The sequence below is a fragment of the Martes martes genome (genome assembly GCF_963455335.1).
Source record: "Martes martes genome assembly, chromosome: 7".
Taxonomy (NCBI): domain Eukaryota; kingdom Metazoa; phylum Chordata; class Mammalia; order Carnivora; family Mustelidae; genus Martes; species Martes martes.
Genome location: NC_137894.1, coordinates 38,650,421 through 38,671,501, shown reverse-complemented (window position 1 = coordinate 38,671,501; position 21,081 = coordinate 38,650,421). Strand labels below are relative to the sequence as shown.

Here is a 21,081-nt window from a genome sequence, read left to right as displayed (position 1 = left end):
CCTCAGCTCTTCATATTTATCTTCTGTCTACTTTGGGATCATCCAGTCCAGTTGTAAAAACAACATAAAATAAAAATCTGTTGGTATTTTTATGGAGTTACATCACATTCCTACATTAACCTGAACAGTACTGACGGCTTACAATGTTGGCTCTTCCTGTCTAAGCACATGGCATGTCTTTCCTCTTGGTCAGTTTACTCCTAGATATTTGACAGTTTTCTGTTGCTCTTATTTCTTCTTACCAGTTGTTTTTTGTATACCGAAATCTATTTGCTCATATCTATTAATTTTTTTACCCTCCTACCTTACAAAATTTTTTTATAGTAGTTTTTTTTTCATTGGTTCACTTGTGCTTTTTGGGTATATAATCATGCAGTTTGTAAATAGTGGCAGTTTTATGTCTACCTGTCTGACTTTTATACCTCTAAATTAATTTCTCTTGTTCAATTCCATTGGCTAGTCTCTCAGGCACAATGTTAAATAGTAATGATGACAGCTGGTTTCCTTGTCTTGTCCCTGACTGTGGAGGGAATGCTTTTAATGTAAAGATCATTCTTGCCACAAAAATATCCCTTTAAATAATAAACTTAATTCCGTGATAACTAAGCTCATACATATCAGCTTAGTTATTCCTTCAGTTCATTTAAAATAGGATTCCATTCACAAACAACATCATAAACTCAAATATATTCAGGTACCAGCCCCTCAGAAGGAGTGCTAAGCTCTACCACCCCTCAATGGTTCCAAGTCACTGAGATAGTCACTTACTGACAATTCCTGGGTGAGCTGTCGAATCTTCTGTCTCATTTCATCATAGTCTCCATACATTCGCTTCCTTACTTTTTCCAAAGTGGCTCTCACCTGCAGATGAGATGCTATTACAGATCAAGCTGTAACATTTTCATGTGAAATTTGCTGAAACCCTAATGACAGGAAGGCCCCCCCAAAAAACAAAACAAACAAACAAACAAAAAAACAATTTTAAGAACATGACAGTTTAGGGGGCGCCTGGGTGGCTCAGTGGATTAAGCCGCTGCCTTCGGCTCAGGTCATGATCTCAGGGTCCTGGGATCGAGCCCCGCGTCGGGCTCTCTGCTCAGCGGGGAGCCTGCTTCCCCTTCTCTCTCTGCCTGCCTCTCTGCCTACTTGTGATCTCTCTATCTGTCAAATAAATAAATAAAATCTTTAAAAAAAAAAAAAAAAAAAAAAAAAAGAACATGACAGTTTAGGAGATTAAGGGATAAAATCACTACTAATATCTAGTTAGAAGCCAAGGGAATTATCCAAATAATACCAGTAATAATAAATATGCATTATGATTATATATGATTATAATTATTAATAAAGGTTAATTATCCAAGTAAGAACCTCTGAAGAAGGTTTGTTGAAATTTGCCTATCACCTATCCAAACACATTCAGGCAAGATTTACCCCTTTCCCTACCATGGATTTTTAGAAGTAGAAAATTTTTAACCAATTGACTCTATAAACAGCTGGCTAGGAGAACCAAAAAACCAAAACCAAAAAGCCCTCTAATTTTCCCTGTGTCACCTCTGACCACCAAAGAGCAATGAAGTGTCTGGAATATACAGCAGGGAAGTATGAGCCCGGAGAGACCATAAATTTGAACATTAGTTCCTCAACAATCACCAATAATACACAAGACACAAAATATAACAAGAGTCAGGGTGATCCCCTAAACATCTGTTTACACAACCACTGACGAAGTTTCTCTACAGTAGCACTTTCGAAGGATTAACAGGTCCTTAAAAATTTTATAAATAGGGCACCAGGGTGACTCAGTGGGTTAAGCCCCGGCCTTCGGCTCAGGTCATGATCTCAGGGTCCTGGGATCAAGTCCCGCATGGGGCTCTCTGCTCAGCAGGGAGCCTGCTTCCTTCTCTCTCTCTCTCTGCCTGCCTCTCTGCCTACTTGTGATCTCTCTCTCTGTCAAATAAATAAATAAAATCTTTTTTAAAAATTTTATAAATAAAAACAAAAAACCTTCACCCCATCTCCTCCCTTCTGCTGCCCCTCTAGTTGGTGGAGAGCTCAGGGGTCCTCAAATAGAAACAAAGTCTCCAGGCCGCCCCCTGCAGAGAGCTCCAGCACTTCCCTGCAGGAGGGGCTCGAAGGCAGCAGTTGGTGGGAATGAGGGGTGTGTAGGGGACAGCATGGGGGGAACTTCACCTTGAAGCTGTATTTGCATAGCTGGCACATGGTTTTAAATCAGACTGCATGTTTATTAGGGCTGACTGCGTATGGAGATTTCGGCAGCCAGGTGCAATCAAGGTGCCACGCCTTCCCTAAATGAATTCTGATAACAGAGTCTACTTTCGTGCTGTCACCTACAAACATCTTGGGAAAACGAGGCCCCAAACACAACTCTTCACTCTGAGCAGACGGAATGGCTTTCACTGTGGCCCCGAGCTGGCGCTCATGCTGCTCATCCATGGGCCGTGGGCCGGCTCTCCGGCTGGGCGGCAAATACTGCAGGAAGCCAGCCGGGCCAGAGTCACTCACGCCAAGAGAGAACCCACAATCCCATAAACACGCTTAGGCATAAGCAGGCCAGGGATGGACTTGAAGGCAGCTCTAGAAGGTGGGACCTTAATTAATTTAAAGTTGCATGTCCCAGTGAAGCTAATAATGCAGGTCAGAACCACCCTGTGTCCTAGACACCCGTCATCCCTGGTTCACGACCTGCCTCCACCTGCTGTTTTTGTCTTGGGCAATTGGCGACTCTCAGCTCTGCCTCAAAGGCCTACCTGTGAAGCAGTGCCACACTGTCTGAGGTATATGAGAAGGGACCAAGTATTTCCATGAGAAAAATAGGGGAGACTAGGATGTTCAAGTTGCTTCTAATATAGGAAAATCTGGAATGAGACACTCAAAGATTAAAAGTTCTACTCGGGGAGTATGCTGACTGGGGATTTGAGGCTGGTGGTTGTCACACTTGTCCTGTGCATTTGTGTGGATAACTTTTTTGGCTTTTCTTCATTTTCTCAGTTAAGTATTTATTATTATTATTACGTATAATCAAGACAAGATTTTTTTATTCCTTTTAATTATGTAAGTATCCAAATCTTACAAGACACATGAAAGAAGGTGAGCAAAACACTTACTATTTTTAATACTCAATAAGAGATGTTCTTTTAAAAAATCCACACGAGAGCTGACAACATGACTTTGTCTCTTCTCTGCAAACACACCATATAAAAAGCTGGCAGTTTTGACTTCAGGGGTCCCCTCCCAACCTCCACAATCTACACAGGAAAAAACTGAGGGCCGGAGAGAACAAAAGCTTGGCTGGTCCAAACACAGAGGTGGACATTGAACTGAGGCCCAGGGGGGTACTCTACTGCCCCACACTGCTCTGCTTCTCATGAGAACTTTCTAGTCCACTAGACTAGGTGCTCAGGGCCCATCAGTGTCAGAGAAACTCATTTCCTCTCCATCGAATCACACTGATGTTGTCAACAAAGGTACTAGGAGGCTGAAGAACCAAAAAGGAATGGAGACGGATAGATGGATGGATGGATGGATAGACGGACGGACGGACAGACGGAGAGACAGATGAAAAGAAATAAAAAATTTAGAAGGAAACGTTCCTTAATAACTATTCTGGTTAAATGGTGGAATTATGGATGGTTTTGTTTTCTTCTTTATTATACATTACTGTATTTTCCAAATTTCTTTGAAAAAAGTATATAATTTAAAAATTAAGAAATGTAGTATCAAACACAAAGAAATGACATTGATTGGCCCGAGATGGACAGTGTCTCCTGTGGTTGACTTCTCAGCATCTGTTTCAACACAACTGATTGGTCTGAACCAGCCATAATCAATCCCATTCCCCTCACCAGGGGATCCATCCAGGGAGGGCCTGGGAATGGGCCTGTGACCCAATCCTGGCCCATGAGACATAAGGAGAAGCCTAATAGAGGGCCTCTAAAAAAAAGAAAAAAACCAGAGGTGAGTGGCCTCTTTTCTTCCTCCAGACACCATGATATTTTCAGGTGATGCCATGAGCCTGAGGCTGAAGGACAGAACCAAGGGAAACTCAGACAAGGAAGCTTAGAGCCTGGATATGCCCTGGTGAGAGCCCACCTACCCCTACACTTATCCCCACATGAGACATTTCCTTTCTGAGATGGCTTCTGAGTTTCTTACAACCCAAAGCAACCAAATGTATACAGTTTTCAAAACTCACGTACCAGGAATGGAGGTTCCAACATAATAAGCAAAAAATCACTTAAAAGCCTCCATGTCATACATGGAAGAAAGGAGTCATCTGGTCTCCTGAGCATTCCTACTAAGTCATTCCAGCAGTTCACTCTAGACCTCCCTGCACAATCACCTTTAACACTACTGTGAAGATGCGCAGAAACATTTCCATCCAAAATGGTAACACTAGGAATTCTTCCAAAAGGCCTTATCACATTCACGTCAATGCTTCCCACTCCGCTGTCTCGCATGCTACAAAAGGAGTATGGACAAAACAAACAAACATCCTGAAACGACTCACGTCTCTGATGTAGTTCATTTCTTCTTTCAGCTGGTTGGTGGACCACCCGTACACCACCATTTCCTTCTGCTCGTTTGGATCCGATCTCCGCACCACACCATAGACGACACCCTGAGGAAGTTTCCTGGTGGGCTCCCCATTGCTTAGGTCAGGCTGCTTCAAGAAGGGAGAAGAGAGGAATGAAGAATGACAGTTTAGGCCTCATGGGAGCAGCTGTGATAAGGGGTGCGCTGTGTACGGCCATGCAGGCTGTGTGGGCACCAAGGAGCCAGGCGGCAAGGAGAGGCTGGTGGAGACCCAGCCCACTCTCCCTTCTCCCGCTTGCACCTGGCCTGGGACAGGCCAGCCTTTGCCCTAGAGGAAGGGCATCTTTCTCAAATTTCTACCGAAGCCCTATCCACCCACCTAAGAGTCCATCTGCGGGCCCCACTGTCCCAGATGGGTGCCCTTCTCATTCTCATGAAGGTGTCGGATGGACCTGTGTTGTCCCTCATGATAAGAGCAAGGGTCTGGGGACGCCTGGGTGGCTCAGTTGGTTAAGCAGTTGCCTTTGGCTCAGGTCATGATCCCAGCGTCCTGGGATGGAGTCCCACTTCGGGCTCCTTGCTCCGCAGGGAGCCTGCTTCTCCCTCTGCCACTCTGTCTGCCTGTGCTCACTCTGTCTCTCTCCCTCTCTGACAAATAAATAAATGAAATCTTTAAAAAAAAAAAAAAAGAGCAAGGGTCTGCACTCTTACACTCCCGGTATCATGCTTCCCCCCCCCACCACCACCCCATATCAGCTCCTTTGGATGCCTTTCACCTCAGACCTCATCGTTGAATACGTCCCTTGAAATGCATGAGGTTGAGATACTGGGGGAAGAATGTTGGCTGCCCTCTGGCAGCCAAATTGTGGCTGTGAATACACAGCCTGTTGTGACCATTCGTGAAATAGTTCTGAAAAGCCAGGCATAGAAGCAGCATGGCTTCTCTCCAGAAGAACCTTCCTGCACCTTAATCCCTTCACCCAAAGCTTTGATCCGTGTTGAAAGGCAAGCGTTCCTGGGAAGCGGTACCGCGTCCTAACACACCTTTACAGAATGAAGGCTCAAGAAGCCAGAAAAAAAGGGCAGTTAAGATTTGTTCAGCTTCTACCATAAGCCAGATATGTCCCTTAGCACGTTGAATCTTTACGATCGCTCTGTGACAGAGCAACGGTCCTCTGCACTTGACAGCTGAGGAAACCCAAGTTCAGAGACGTTAAATAGCTTGCTTCCAGCCACACATCTAGATTCAAGGCCAACTCTCTTGACACCAAGTATGCTGCAGGCTTTGATAGGTGCAGGAGGACAGACTAAGAGCCCCCATGAGGGAGAAGGAAGGGCAGGACAAAACCAGGGACTGAGATGTCATAGACAAACCAATCTACATCCAGTCTCCCCTGGGGCTGACCCTGGTACCTTGACAATCACAGTACAGAAGCCTGAATTCCATAACGGTAACTCTATTCTCCCACTAATTTTTTTTAAAGATTTTATTTACTTACTTACTTATTTACTTATTTATTTTTTTATTGAACATGAGCAGGGGAAAGTGTGGAGGAAGAAGAAGAGATTCTCAGACTCTGTGCAGAGCCCGACTCAGGGCTCGATTCCACAACCCTGAGATCACAACCTGAACCAAAATCAAGGGTCTGATGCTTAACTGACTGAGCCCCCCAGGGGCCCCTCCCACCAACCTTTAAACCAACTTCGCGTAAATTCCTTCCATGCACTTGCAAAATATTTTTGGCATACAAAACTGTAATTTACATTTTAAAAATCATTCATTTGTGGCAGAATAAAAACTTTATAATCCCATTCATTGAAAGTTTGTCAAAGAAAAGTCTAAAAAGACAAATGACAAATTATTAATAGTAATAATCTCTAAGGAGGGGACAGTGGGGGGGGCAGGGGTACTGGGTATCAGAATATCTTTCAATTCTTTCTTTATACCCATTTGTACTGCTTGTCTATCTAGGCTGGGAGCTTTAAAAACAAAAACAAGGGAAAAAACCCTAGAAAACAAAATATCCATTGCTTCTCACCCTTCTGTACATATTTGGCAAGAGATGGGATATGAAGGGCGTGATACTGTATTTGCTTCCAGAAAATGATTCCACTGGAGTCCATGGTGCGGGGGTCCCACGGGCACTAACGCAACTCTTGAAATCTGTACATAAATTTAGGTGAAGAGGCTGTTCCCTGGCTCTTGGCGGAGTAACAAGCTGGGATTCCAGGCCCCGGTTTCCCAGACATAGAATTAGGAAGAGGAAAAGCTCTAAAGAAAATCCCGGCAGACCAGGCAACAAAAGCAGGCTCTTTCAGTCAGACTCCACCCAGTTCCTGAACAACAAGCTGATGAGGACCGGGGCCTCCCTGAAAGCATTTCTGGCTCTCAGGAAGACGCTCAGGTGGCCGCATCCAGAGGACTCTGCCTTCCCGCCCGGTGGAGGGACAGGGACCACCACCCGTGGAGGAAAACACACACAAGGTCACAACAAGGTCTGTGAAACATGGCTTTAGAGGGTGATGTCTCCAACAGTCACACACGTGGAAAGACATCGAAGATCTGTGAAGCGGAAAACAGCCACTTCTGGGTTCTTGGATTTTTTTTTTTTAAATGTATGTTTGTGTGTAGAAAACATGTAGAAGGATGGAATCCAGAGTTTTAATCCCAGTGGCCTGCGTTAAAACGGGATTTCACTTTCTTCCCCCTTATGCTTCTGTAGGTTAGATTTTTGACCAGAAAAAAAAAGGGGGGGGGGATGTCATTTTTGAATGAATAACTTACATTTCAATTTTCAAAAAACTAAAACTAGAAAGTTCTTACAAAGCCATGGACTAAATACAGAGCCCAGAGAAGGGCCCAGCCCAGGACTCTGCTCAGGAGCAGGGCCATCCTCACAGGTTATTCCACATAGAGAGGGTTCCCCAGGCAGTGTGACAGGGAAATGGAGGGGAGGCTGATGCAGAGCGAGCAGGGGACAAGTATTTGTTTGTGTTATTGTGCAGCATCCTCTTTCATCCTCACAGTGACCCAACCACATAAACTTTATTAGTTCTTCCAAGGTGGCGACATGCAAGTGCCTGAGGACATCTCCTCAAATCTAAGCTCTTCCCTTTGACCACAAAATCTTCAAAATAGCGAAGAATCAGGAGTGAAACTGAATCTCACGTCTCCAGGTGGCAGCTCAGACCTCAGGGGCAGGGCAGCCGAGAGCCGGGGCCCCAGTCCTGTCAGGGCCACCGGGAAGAGGCAGGCTCAGCACGGGCAGGCTCCCGTCCAGCCTCCTGGGCTCCGTCTTTCCCTCGGCCCCTCACCCTCAACCTCCTTTCTGTCCTTTATCAGTCAACCTCCTTCTTGTCACAGGGCACTACACAGGCCATTCCCTCTGTGTGCAGTGCCCATGGCTGGGTCGAAATGTCTCCTCCTCAAGGACATCCTCACTCACCCTTCAGACTGGTTAGGTCTCTGCACCCTCATGACCACAACAGGGTATTAGTATCATCATACACGGAAGGCCTGCTTGTCTATTCACTGGGCCTTGTGGTCTTCTTTTCCATCATAATTCCTGACACCTAACAGTGACAGACACTTAGTGACTTTCTCAATAAATATTTGCTGAATGAAGAGGGAACTTCAGAAGTGGGAAGAAATTCTGGGGACTTTTCCAGATGATGTCAATATGGCCCAGCCAGAGGGAACATCCTCTGCTCTTCTTAGAGGGAAGGACAGGGAACAGATTTTGTCCCGGTCATAAAATTTCTATCAGAGCAGTGGCAAAGGAGCCCGAGACTGCTATCGTTCTGACAAAATGTCTGCATGTTGTGGGAGATGGAAAAAAAAAATGGAAAAAAGAGCTGCCATGTTTAGCACTGTGTCTGTGGCTGCGTATTTCTCCTCTCAGATCCTTTAAAATATCTCCCTATAAGATAAATATTAGTTTTTTAGGCATGATAATAGCACTGGGATTGTATTAAGAGATAGCCTTTATCTTTCAGAGAAACATGCTTAAATATTTATGATATCTGGGATACGGGCGGAGGAAGCGGATGAGAGTGCAGACAGGGCAGGACTGAGCCTGGGTTGAGAGCTCTGGGGCTGGGTGAAGGGTCGGTGATTCAGCACCCCATTTGGTCTCCTCCTGTATACATTTTTTTTTAACTTTTTTTTAACTTTTTTTTAAAAAAAACTTTTGTTTTTTAACTTCTTTCTAATGCTGCTTGGTTGGTATTAAAATATCAAATTCTTAAAAATATAGTTGGCCTATGAAAAGCCTCCCAGGCATGAAACAATACTAGGCAAAACTGCTTTGAAAACCAACGCCCTAACAAAGGCACAAAATGAAAAGAAAGTCGGCGCCAAAGACGGGAAAAACTACCATCTGACCGAAATGCATCCATAACCCCCATGTGAGATGCAGCGTAATTAACAGGCGGAATCAGAGAAACATACAGAAAATCTCTCAGTTGGGGTGCCTGGGTGGCTCAGTGGGTTAAAGCCTCTGCCTTCGGCTCAGGTCATGATCTCAGGGTCCTGGGATCGAGTCCCGCGTCGGGCTCCCTGCTCAGCAGGGAGCCTGCTTCCCCCCTTCTCTCTCTCTGCCTGCCTCTCTGCCTACTTGTGATCTCTCTCTGTCAAATAAATAAATAAAATCTTTTAAAAAAAAAAAAAAACTTATAAGAAAATCTCTCAGTTAAACTGTTCCCTGGGATGTGCTCATAGCCGAAAATTTACTTACAGACTCTTCTGCCAGAGATGAATGTACCGGAAAGTGCCTTAGAAAGGAGGAGAAACTACAGAAAAGTAACGCCACCTACGTTCCTACTGCAAGGGCTTTAGGGCTGCTGGAAGAGCCAGACCATCTTTCCCAAACCCTAACTCCAAATAAAGGATTTCCCATGAGATAAGCTCCATAATTCAGGGACTAGAGCTGCCATATTCACCATTTTATTCCCAATACTCGACATAAAGAGACGCTCAATAAGTACGTTTTGAAAGAAGGAGGGAAGACAGAATATTGGAAATTGGGTCTATGCCAGAAGATTTGGAGCATCTGGTCACCCAAAACACTCATCTGTGCAAAGGAAGAAAATCCTTTGGTCAAGAAGTGTTCTCAGGGAAGAAATACCTTCAGACACACACAGTTTAACATAAATTCAAACCAATGGTGGTAGCCACCCCCAGGCAGCCCCTAGCCCCAGAGGCCAGGATGGGCAGCTGGTCTCCTGTCCAGGCTGCCAATGCGACTTAGATGGACGATTACATGAACTAAATGACATGCAAACTGGAAGCCAAGTTATCTCCAAAACCTTCTGCTTTGACCCTCTTCTTCCAGCCAGAGGGCAGCAGCTGACCCAGGGATGGCTGAGCTGAGCCAGGGGTGTCCTACCCACCTTGCAGGCAGAGGACCGCACTGTCAGGAATGTGCTCTGACCTGTCTGACCCGTGTGTCCATCCTAGCAAATTAGGAGGGGCCTCTGGGTGGCTCAGTTGTTAGGTGTCTGCCTTCGTCTCAGGTCATGATCCCAGGGTTCTGGGATCAAGCCCCTCATCGGGCTCCCTGCTCGGCAGGAAACCTTCTCCCTCTCCCACTCCTCCTGCTTCTGTTTCCCCTCTCACTGTGTCTCTCTCTGTCAAATAAATAAATAAAATCTTGAAAAAAAAAATTAGGAGTCCCCGGTCATGACTCACAGTTGACATTGTTTCGTCTCCTTGTGACAAAAATGAACACGACAGCCACCCTGAGAGGCCTTCCCACAGCCTGGGAGGCAAATAGGGAGGGGAGAGACAACCCAGTCTCCTCAAAGAAATGGCTATCTCCGGCTTATTAAGGTGTTTGTTATTTCTGAGAATCTCACAGACGGAAGAGACTGTTTTATATAAAATAGTAAACTCATGCTTGGACAAAGACCGATCATTTTTTATGCTTAAAAAGGAGGAGTAGAACAACTTGTAGCCAACCAGAAATACCAAAGAGAGTGTAGTTCTAATAATAGTCTCCTGATAGGAGGTAACTTTTTAAAGCTATCACCTTCCAGCTTCTAGGCAGAGAACAGCTGGTTAGGCCCAACAACCCCAGGGAAAAGAAAAGACTATCCGGAGGGCAAAATCAGGAACTGCTTGGCTGGAACGCAGTTCTGTAGTACACAGGTCAGGTAACCTTGACTGATAAAATACAAATATCCTCCATAGACCTTCACTGATAAGAGAAGGTGTGCGCATCGACGTTCCCATGGCAACACGGCCATGGCACAGACCCAAGTTGGAACTGCGAATCCAGAGTACCAGCGGTGTCGCCTTGGGCAAGTTACTCACTGCACTGAGCTTCAGCGTCCTGAACAGAACGAATGGGGAGAAAACCACCCACCTCAGAGGGTCGTTCCGGAAATACACCGCATAATATATGTAAAACCCCATGCATGCTGCTGGGGCTACTAGGAGACATTATTAGTGGTGGCGGCTTTCCATTTCTGAGTATCTGGGGTCCTGCTAGAGTCTATGCATTTGTCGGGAGGCTTCTGTCTGTCTGCCTCTCTTCTTCTTGGGTCTTTTTGCTCTTTGCATCACAGCCATCAAACTGGCCGGGACGGTGAGATGTTCACCCCTTGACTGGTCTTGCTGCTTTTCCTAGGATGGAATCACCATCTCAGGAGGTCAAAAAATGGAAAAGAGCTGTGTAGTCCCGTGGGTTTGTAAATGGTACCCCAGCCGTCCTTGGTGTCTGACAAGGCTGCGCGGGGGGGCGGGGGGGGCCGCGCGGGTGGAGGGTGGGAAGGAGAGACTGCTGGAGCGGGTGGCACAACCCTGGGCTTGCTGGAAACCACAGACCCTAGGCTTTCCCTCTTTTACTGATGGACTTCCCTACATATTCAGCTGAATACGGAGTTCCACAGCTAAAGAGATTTGGAAAAACGCTGCCTCCAGGCTAACACCTCCATTTGCTAGAAGAGGAAACTGAGGCCCAGAGATGCCCTGCCTGGCCCAACCTCCATGGTGGCAGGTGAGGGAATCAGCACCAGGACTCAGGCCTCTTCCCATCCTCCTGGGGCTGCTATCTCCCAGAGGCACACAGAGTCCCGCACACCATCAGGGCAGCCCCAGCACTAATCCCAATCCTGGCAGCAGGCTCCCTCCCCTGGCAACAGCCATTGCTGTTGTATAAACAGTCACGCCAAGGACGAGGACTCAGCACACTTACTCATCTAGGGCTTTAAAGGGAAAGGGGACTGTAAAGCTGAATGGCAAGGGTTTGCTCCTTTGAAACATTATACTAGGCTATGAAAGCTCCCGACTTTGCATACGTACATACACATGTACTTGCTCTCCCTCACTGGAGTTCTTAAGGATCTAAAGAGAGACCACTTCTGTAAAAACAGAGGTCACTAACGGACACCCACAGTGATGCAATGTTAACAGCTACTGAAAATATCATCTGCTTTGGAGTGCCTGGGTGGCGCAGTGGATTAAGTGTCTGCCTTCAGCTCAGGTCATGATCTCAGGGTCCTGGGATCGAGCCCCACATCAGGCTCTTTGCTCATCAGGGAGCCTTCTTCTCCCTCTGCCTCTGCCTGCTGCCCCCCACCCTCCAGCTTGTGTCCTGTGAAATAAGCAAAATCTTAAAAATAAAAAAAAAAAGACAATATCATTTGCCTCAAATTACTTTGTTGCTTTGCACAAGACTTCACCATCCCACAGACTCAATTAGCAGAGCTCAAGTCGAGCTCACTAAAATTCAAGTATGCAGTGAGACCCTGATTTAGCTGATAAATCTGTAATAGCTGGTGTGAGTTCTCTTGCTGCTCTGTGTGTGTTGTGTGTGTCCAAGAATACACTACATACAGGTTTGCATAGGAATGGATACATACATTCACGAAATTCTTTGGAAATGATGGGGGTTAATTTCACTGTTATGTACACCAATTTGAATTTTAATGTTCAACAATTTTATAAACATTCTAGTCCATATTTATCAACTCCTCAGTATGAAATGTGTACCCACAAACTAAGAACATTTCCTCTCCCATATTTTTAACAATTTTTAATATATAAACAAAAGCCCACAGCTAATTTATTTGAGTTGTTACTATCATTTTAGATAACATTCTCAAAGAAACTTGTTTTGGGCTGAACTGTGTCCTACAAAATAGAGATATGTTGGAGTCCTAACCTCTGTTACCTCCAAATTTGACCTTATTTGGAGAGGGGGCAAATTAAAATGAGGTCATTTGAGAGAGCCCTAATCCAGTATAATGGGTACTCTCATAAAAAGGAGAAAATTTGGATATACACACACACATACTGGGAGAACATCATGCAAAGACTAGGGTTAGGCAGCCACACACCAAAGACTGCCAGAGCCACCAGCAGCTGGAAGAAGCAAGGGGGGATTCTTTTAGAGCCTTCAGAGAGAGCAGGGCCTTGCTGACTGACACCTTGACCCCAGACTTCTAACCTCCAAAACTGCAAGCCAATACATTTCTGTTGGTTAAGCCATGCAGTTCATGGTACTCTGCAATGGCAGCCCTAAGAAACTTAAAACAAACATATAGATTTAAATACCTATATCTATATCTATATATATCTCAAAAGTCATTCTTGAAGCACCTGCTATGTGCAAGGCAGAGAGCTGGGCTCTGGGAGACAAAATAAAAAGATATCACCCATTGCAAATGGCTCTGAGGGAAACACCTACGAGGAACAAATGCAAGAAAACATACCTTCTCGCTGGTCATTGAGCAATGGGCATGAGAGATGCCTCTGGAGGCTCACACAGAGAGCATAGGGTTGGAACATTTCCTAAATGCCATTACCTACATTCCATTCCAAACTGTCATGCAGCCTAAACCTTTCTGGGTATGTCTGTTCCTATAAAGGATCCAGATACATATTTTTAAATACCAAAATAATGGAAATGCACTGATGAGATACCTGTATTCTTAAAATACCCCACATAGAGGACATGGCAAACTGGCCTGGCCACCAGCAGCACAGGTCAGGATGGTGGAGCTGATGGGTAGGGTGAGCATCTCCCCGGAGAGGCTGGCTCCCAGCCAGGAAAGAAGGAGCTCTGGGAGGTAAAGTCTGCAGAGCGAGGAAGCAAGGCCTGAGGACAAGGGCGGAGGGATGCTCAGATTTACGGAGAAGGACATAAGGACAGCAAACAAAGATGCCATGGACACAGCCCAAGAGGAAGATGCGGGACGGGCAGCTTCCAGAAGGGGAGTAACTTCCAGAGAGCCTAAGGCAGAAGAGCAAAGAAGGGCCACTGTGCTGGGCATTCAAAGGGCTGAGACTGGTCCTGAGTCACTGTCTCTCTAAGCAATATCGCAGGCCACTTTGGTGGGTCTTTTCATACAGGAAGCTCCTTACTCTTCACACCAGGCATTACCATGCTTCCTTTAAAGAGAAGGAAACTGAGTAGCAGAGAAACTAAGTGTTTGGGAGCTCATCTGGGGCCTGCAAAAGGCAGTCACGGGGCAGTGGGTACCTTCTAGAAGAGGACTTAAAGTAGCAGGCGGGAACAGGAAGCCTCCCCGACACACCTCCTCGAACTGGGAGTCCAGGAAAAGACATCTCTGTAGTGACTGCCTCCAGGAGTCTCCAAACACTCTTGGTCATGAAGCTGGGCAAAATCCGCCCGGCGCCACAAGCCCTCCCTGGTAAGGGCTTCCTCTGCAATGATTTTGGCCCAGCAGGCGGGGCACGTGTGTGTGGCCAGCTGCCCCCACGGAATCCCAGGGGCTCGAAACACACTAAACATCAGCCACGACGGCATCAGAGAATAAGGCCCCGGCCTGCCCTCCTTCAGCTGCAGCTCGACCAGGATCCCAGATAATGTCCTACAGGTTCTGCCTCACCAGATGCCAGTCAGGCCTTTCCCGTCTCCCCACTTCCCCATCCGTGTCAACTTCGAACCCCAGCCTTTGCACACCCCCGGCCCCTCCCAGAAACCCAAGTCGTCTCCACAGGGGGGTCGTCCGGAGTTCTTGGCGCCCTGAGGTTTCACGGGCCACCACGTCCCAGGGAGGGACAAGCATGGTGGAGGCGAATCCCGTGTCACTTTCAGGGCCTCCTTGCCCGTGCCTGACCCCTGACCCCAATGACTCAAACGCAGGAGGATGGCCGGGACATGGCGGCAAAGTCACTCAGGACAGCCTCACAGCCACCACCAGTACCTTCTGGTGCAATCGCCACCCAAGGACTTCAGTCCTGGGGAAACAGCCGGCCCCACCCTCGTCCTCCACTCTACCCCGATTCTTTCACAGTGAGTCACTGACACATCGCATAAGGGTGTGCGGCTGCACCCCGGGTCCACCCAGCAGGGGGAGAGGCCTCCTGGTGCGAGCTCTGCCCTGACAGCTCCTACCCGATGCTCCTCTCAGCCCTGGGGGGAGACGGGATGGGGGCGGGGGGGCTCTGGGTTTTATCTGGTTTACATAGGAAGGCTTGTGATAATATTCAGATTAAAAAAATAAAAGAGGGTCCTATCACTTTGAAAAGTTTGAAAAGCACTGTTTCAGACTAAATGGGCAAATCGAAGTCTAGGACTTGGCTACCAACTCCCGCTTGGTGTGGAACACATGCCTGTTTTCCTTGGGAATACCAGGTTCCTCTCAGTAGCGCCTCACAGCAGCAGAGACCATTCACAGACATCTGCCCAGGCACACAGCTTGGGTCTGACTCCGACACAACAGACTCCCCACGTCCCCTGTCGGGCCGGTGGGGCTAGCCATTATGGCCTTGTCCTTCACCCCTCCAGCTTGGGCCGCTTCCTCAACAACTGCTCCTTCTCATTCCTCATGTGTTAAGCAGCCCATGAGTCCCTGCACACAGCTCAGACAGAAAAGGCGGCAGAGAGGGCAGAAGGGACACCCCTCCCCTCCCAGTGGCAGAGCACCCCCCCCATCTAGTCAACAACACGTGTCTGGCTGGGTGATTCTGGGGATGAGCTTTTACCCCCAAACTTTTTCTTCGGAGAATATTCAAAGCTACACGCAGGCTGTGAAAATAGTTCAAAGTACCATTATCACAAGTAAGAAAAGTTAACAGTTATTCAATAATATCGAGTACGTGGTTCAGATTCAAAACCGTGTAATTATCCCAATAGGACTTCAACTGATTTTTTCCTTGATCCCGGATCTAATCAAGGTTCACTCATTATATTTGACATTAACTCTCTTTAGTCTCCTTTTGACCAGCTGTTTTTGCAGAATGTCCCACATGTGGGGTTTCTTTGTTTCCTTATTTTTCGATTTAGCTGAACAAGTTTGTCATGAGTGTCTCATAGGGGATACTGTCCACTCCTTGACTGTGTCATCGCAGAAGCCTACTGATCAGGCTGCCCCCTTCCTGGGAAAGCTAGATGGGAGCTTTGGCTGAAATGCTGGCTATGAGACGGCACCATTTTGCCTACAGAGCCAGGAAGTAACCTATGAGGGGATGTTCTGGGAACATGTGAAAATACTGTCCCCCAGCCACCCTCCACCAGCTAGCCTTGGCATCCACTGGTGAACCGACCGGTGGGTTACTAAAGAGAGATTCTCCAAATTTATCGGCCGAAGTTCTATAAAACAGTTTGCCTTTTTTAAATCTTTGATGATTATTATACACTCATGAATCTTTTTATTATGCAATGTGTCCAAACATATTCCTGTCATTACTTTTTGATATTCACATTATTCCAATTTTGCCAGTGCAGTGGGACCCCCTTCAGACTGGCTTCTGGGTCCTTTGCTATGAACCCTGTCGTGTGAGTGTCCAACTTGTTCTCCGGCACGGGATGTCACAGGCTCTCCCTGGACTCGCCTTGCCCCCACCTGGAGCCATTTTTTTGGACTGATTCTTTCTCTTTAAGCAGATAAGCTATGTCACTTTCTCACAGCCTGGTTCTAGTCATAACCTCATTCTCCCTGCCTGCTTCCTCCCTCCCCTGTCACTCATTTGAATTAGTACAGAGAGCTCCGTCCTTAGTAGAAAACGGGAAGAAGAAGGGCATAAGAGAAGGAGAGGAGAGACAAAGACCAACAGTAAATTTAAGGATTTTATCAACCAGGTACCACTCAAAGAGGAGCTCCCTTTTTTAAGGGGGCCGCATTCGTGGTCACCTCCATAGCAAGGCTTGTCACTGTCTCATTCTATTTATAAAATTTTATGACCATATATCATTTTATTGTTTTATGCTTACACAAAATATATATACAGGAAAAATGACCACCTACCCCCCAACACACTTGTCCCCTTCTCTTGCTTGTCTCCAACAGCACTTGTTACCCTCCAAATTCTATAAAATATGATTTTTTAGGGGCACTCAGGTGGCTCAGTCAATTAAGCATCTGCCTTCAGCTCTGGTCATGCTTCCACAGTCCTGGGATCGAGCCCCATTTTGGGCTCCTTGCTTAGCAGGGAGCAAGAAGCTTTTCCCTCTGCCTCTGCCCTTCCCCCGCTTGTGTTCTCTCTCACTCTGTCAATAAGTAAAATCTTTTTAAAAAAATAAAGTAAAACATGATTATTTAATTCTCCTTCTCCCCCTGACTAGGAGGTAAGTTCCGTGAGTGACAAGCACTTCTTGCTCACTGCTCTGTTCACTACTGTACCCACAGTGTAGCAACAGCACATGCATTCACACACATAGTGCCTGGAATCCAGGAGGTGTCCCATAACCATCGGCAAATGAGGAAAATGGCCTGCCTGGGACAAGAGGCCTAGAGGCGAGCGGCACCTCCTACAAAGCCTTTAGGCCTCTGCTTCGGTGTCAGTTGGTTCGGTTCCAGCAGTCACTTGTTCCATTCCCCGTGTTCCCAGAGCCCTCCTAGCCCTTCCGGATCCAAACACTTGAACTAGCACGTCAACACTGCTCATTGGTCTGTCTCACCTGAAAAACTTCAGGCTCCTCTAAGACAAGGACAAGGTCAGACTTATCTTCGCAGCCCAGTGCTTAACGCAGAAATCTCTGCTGACCTCCTCTGCCCTCCAGCCAAGTGCCCTTGCCCCATGCCCAGGCTGCCCGCCGGGCCCAGCCTCTCTGGGCAGCCTTCACTGTGAGCCGGGCTTCCGCCTCCAGCTGCTGAGAAAGGCTCGGCTGCGGGCAGTTCACAAAGGGCCCTTTGACTCCACGGGACCGGGCTTTTTCAAGAGAAACCCGTTCCCTGCCACGGCACCCGTCACCAAGCCCAGCGTCCCGACAGCTTCGAGGCCTCCCAGAGCCAGCGTTCACCAAGAAACAAGAGCAGGGGCAGGAGGCTGGCAGGGCCAGCCAGGCAGGGCGGTCTGACGTCTGGGAAGATGGAAGATGGGGTGGCAAGGTCGAGAGGGCCTTTTCATCAGCAGAGTCGCTGACATTCAGACTCTGTGAATAGCCTGGATGGAGGGCGGGCGGGGGCCGGGGTTAAAATAAAAGGAGTGCAAAGATGAGAACTTGTCAGAGCTTTGCCTCAGAGACGGCTTACTTGTTCTTTTCTTTCAGTCTTCTTTTCACCTGGCTCTGAGGCCGGACTCTCGGGGGGGACGGTCAGCCGCAGTCTGCAGACATTCGCCTAAGAGAGACACAGAGGAGAAGCCAGTTATGAACCCGCCTTTGAGGCAGAAAGAGCTGAGTGACCTTGTGCTCCCCAGAGCCTGTTCCCCTTGCTGAGCAAGGAGGTGATGTCACCAACCCCGCAGGGGAACCTGAGGCTAAGACCAGCCTTTGCCTGGCCCAGATGGGGCACTCACCACCCTGATCCTCAAAACAAGGACATTACCAAGTAATTTCACTGCACTCAAACATTTTTTAAAAGATTTTATTTATTTATTTGACAGGGGGAGACATAGCGAGAGAGGGGACACAAGCAGGTGGAGTGGAGAGGGAGAAGCAGGCTTCCCGCCGAGCAGGGAGCCCCATGCGGTACTCGATCCTAGGACTTTGGGATTATGACCTGAGCTGAAGGCAGACACCTAATGACTGAGCCATCGAGGTTCCCCTTAAACGTTTTTTTTTTTTGAAAGGCTCAGGTTCCGTAACAACACATACAGAATGATCAGAGCTCACGTGCAAAAGTCAAAACACACACCGGTGTCTGGGCTGTAAAGGCGCTTTCTCCGGGGCTCCTGTCAGACCTTTCTCCAACAGACATGAACACGCATAAGAACAAAGTTTTTAAAAGTCCGTACCCTCATGTTCATAGCAGCATTAGGCACGAAAGCCCAAAGGTGGAAACAACACCAACGTCCATCAGTGGCTGAACGGATAAATAAACCGTGGTATCTACATAGAATGGAATGTTATCTGGCCTCACAAAGGAAGGAAATTCTGACACACACTGTAACATGGATGAACCTTAAGGACGTTACGGTTCAAGAAAGAAGCCAGTCATACAAAGACCAATATCGTAGGACTCCACTTATCTGAGCTACCTCGAACAGTCAAATGCACGGGGACAGAGAACAGGACAGTAATTGCTACGGGCTGGGGACCCAGCAGAATGGAGAGTTATTATTCAACGTGTATGGAGTTTCAGTCTGAGAAGATACAAATGTTCTGCAGATGAACGGTGGCAATGTCTGCCCAACAACGAGACTGTACTTAATGCCGCATATGTCTACTTCACCCTAATGTCACAGCCCGGTCCTGCTCTTACTTCCCAGGGAGAAGGGATTGGGCCACTGGAAAAGCCCAAAGAAGGTCCCAGCAGCATGCAGAGTACCCAGCCCACAACCATGTGGGCCTGGCTCATGGGAGTGCTGCTTGTCCCTGTTATGGACCGCATTGTATCCCCCCAAAATTCCTGTGTTGGAGCCTTACCTCCAGTAACTCAAAATGTGACCCTACTTGGAAACAGGCTCTTTACAGAGGCTATCCAGTTGAAATGAGATCATCGGGGTGGCCTAATTCAAAATGACTGATAATCCTTATAAAAAGGGGAACCTAAAGAAAGACACACATGTAGGAGACCACCACCACGTGAACATGCTAGAGAGAGAGGCCTGGAACGGCTCCCTCCCACACAGCCCTCAAAGGAGCCAACCCTGTCAACACCTTGATTTTCGACTTCCAGCTCCAAGACTATGGGATAATATATGTCTGTTGTTTGAGCCCCGTGGTTGGCGGTACTTCTTACAGCAGCCCTCACAGATTAATACAGCCCCAACTGTGTTTGCAGGGTCTTGGATCTGCACGGGTCCAGAGGGCGGCCTCGGAACAGCACTACCTGCAGCCTAGACACCCAGAATGGGCTGGGACTGTAAGGATCTTTGAAGTCCAACCTGCCAGCCTAGAAAGGAACCCCCACATGTACCCATGTACCTGGCAGGTGGACGCTGAGACTAAGGATAGCATTTCCCATCTGCAGGTAAGAGCGCCCACGTGGGACATGTGTTAGCACTTCCATATACACTGTCACCTCCCTTTGAGACACCCCATTTTGCTCCCCGGTGTCGCCAACTTCCAGATGATGAACTTGCATCTTCCCACAGAACTCCTATCTAAGGGACCTGGGGTTGCCCTCAGAGATGGCAACAGAATTGCCTTTCCTCTACACTGGCCTCCTTCCCTCTGAACCTCTTCTCCTCCGGATTTAAAAACCCCAGCTCTTTCAACTAAATGACTTGGTTTCTTTCATACTTATTCTTCATCCTCACTCTCTTCTGGGCAAGCTGCATCCCCCAGGGATCCCAGAGCACTCACGGCCCCTGATGTGGCCAACTTTGCACTGAACCCTTCGAAACTCACTGCTAGTCTTGTTGGCCAGGGACAAACCACCCACTCTAGCCAGGAGGCAGTTCTCTTCACGGACAGCCAAGAGCACAGACGGGGAATCAGATTTCCTGCAGGGGAAGGCAAACCCCTGACTTGGGGCCACCTAGACTGGTCGAAACGAGCTGACATTTGCACAAACACCAAAGTGTGACTCACAGCAGGAAGGCAACCCAAGTCTGTGACGGTCAATAATCTTCTGTGATAGGCTGATCTAATCTGCAGCACCGTTCTGCAGAGAAAAGGAAGAGCTCTCCTCCTGCACCCCACTCCAGACGCATGCATGTGTACACATACACATGGGTAAATACATGCACACGCTTGCACAAGTGCCCACACCTACAGGTATCAATGCCTCCTGGCTGGGCTGACTATGGGCAAGCTCTTCAATCTCTTTGAATCTCAAGTGTAAATGCAGATAAAAGGAAATTGCCACATAGGAAGCCTCTATTGGTATGAGATATTTGTATTATATCTAGATGCAACCATCATCCTGTAAGTTCCAAAAAGAAACAGTCCCACTTGGCTTTATAGTTCTGCTTTTCATGAAACAACGATTTGGTCATGGATCTACTGTAAGTGACACCTTTTTGGAGGGTGATTAGTCCCTAATGTAATTTTCAGAATAAAGACTGAAGAGGGCACAAAGCCCAAAAGGGACTCCACTGGTCCAATCACCCAAAAGTGTACTGTTTCCCTCCCCTGTTTGAGAAAATTCTTGATCTGTCCACCCAGAACCCTGCTATACCTCAGCATACTTCCCGCAGTACTCAACACTGAGCCAAGTGTACCCTGGGGA

General features: G+C 47.4%; 1 protein-coding gene across 3 annotated transcripts in view; it reads right to left on the bottom strand.

Annotated features, from left to right (window-relative positions):
• Positions 1–21,081, bottom strand: part of MYZAP (myocardial zonula adherens protein) — an 89,189-nt gene that overhangs the window by 59,866 nt on the left and 8,242 nt on the right. For 2 of the 3 annotated variants that reach the window (XM_080808171.1, XM_080808169.1), the window contains exons 2-4: positions 17,998–18,084; positions 4,529–4,684; positions 769–861 (exon numbers count right to left, since the gene is read on the bottom strand). In XM_080808171.1, coding sequence (XP_080664297.1) covers positions 769–861; positions 4,529–4,684; positions 17,998–18,084 — 336 coding nt within the window. The remainder of the gene's footprint in view (positions 1–768; positions 862–4,528; positions 4,685–17,997; positions 18,085–21,081) is intronic. The other variant, XM_080808170.1, reaches the window with a different exon arrangement.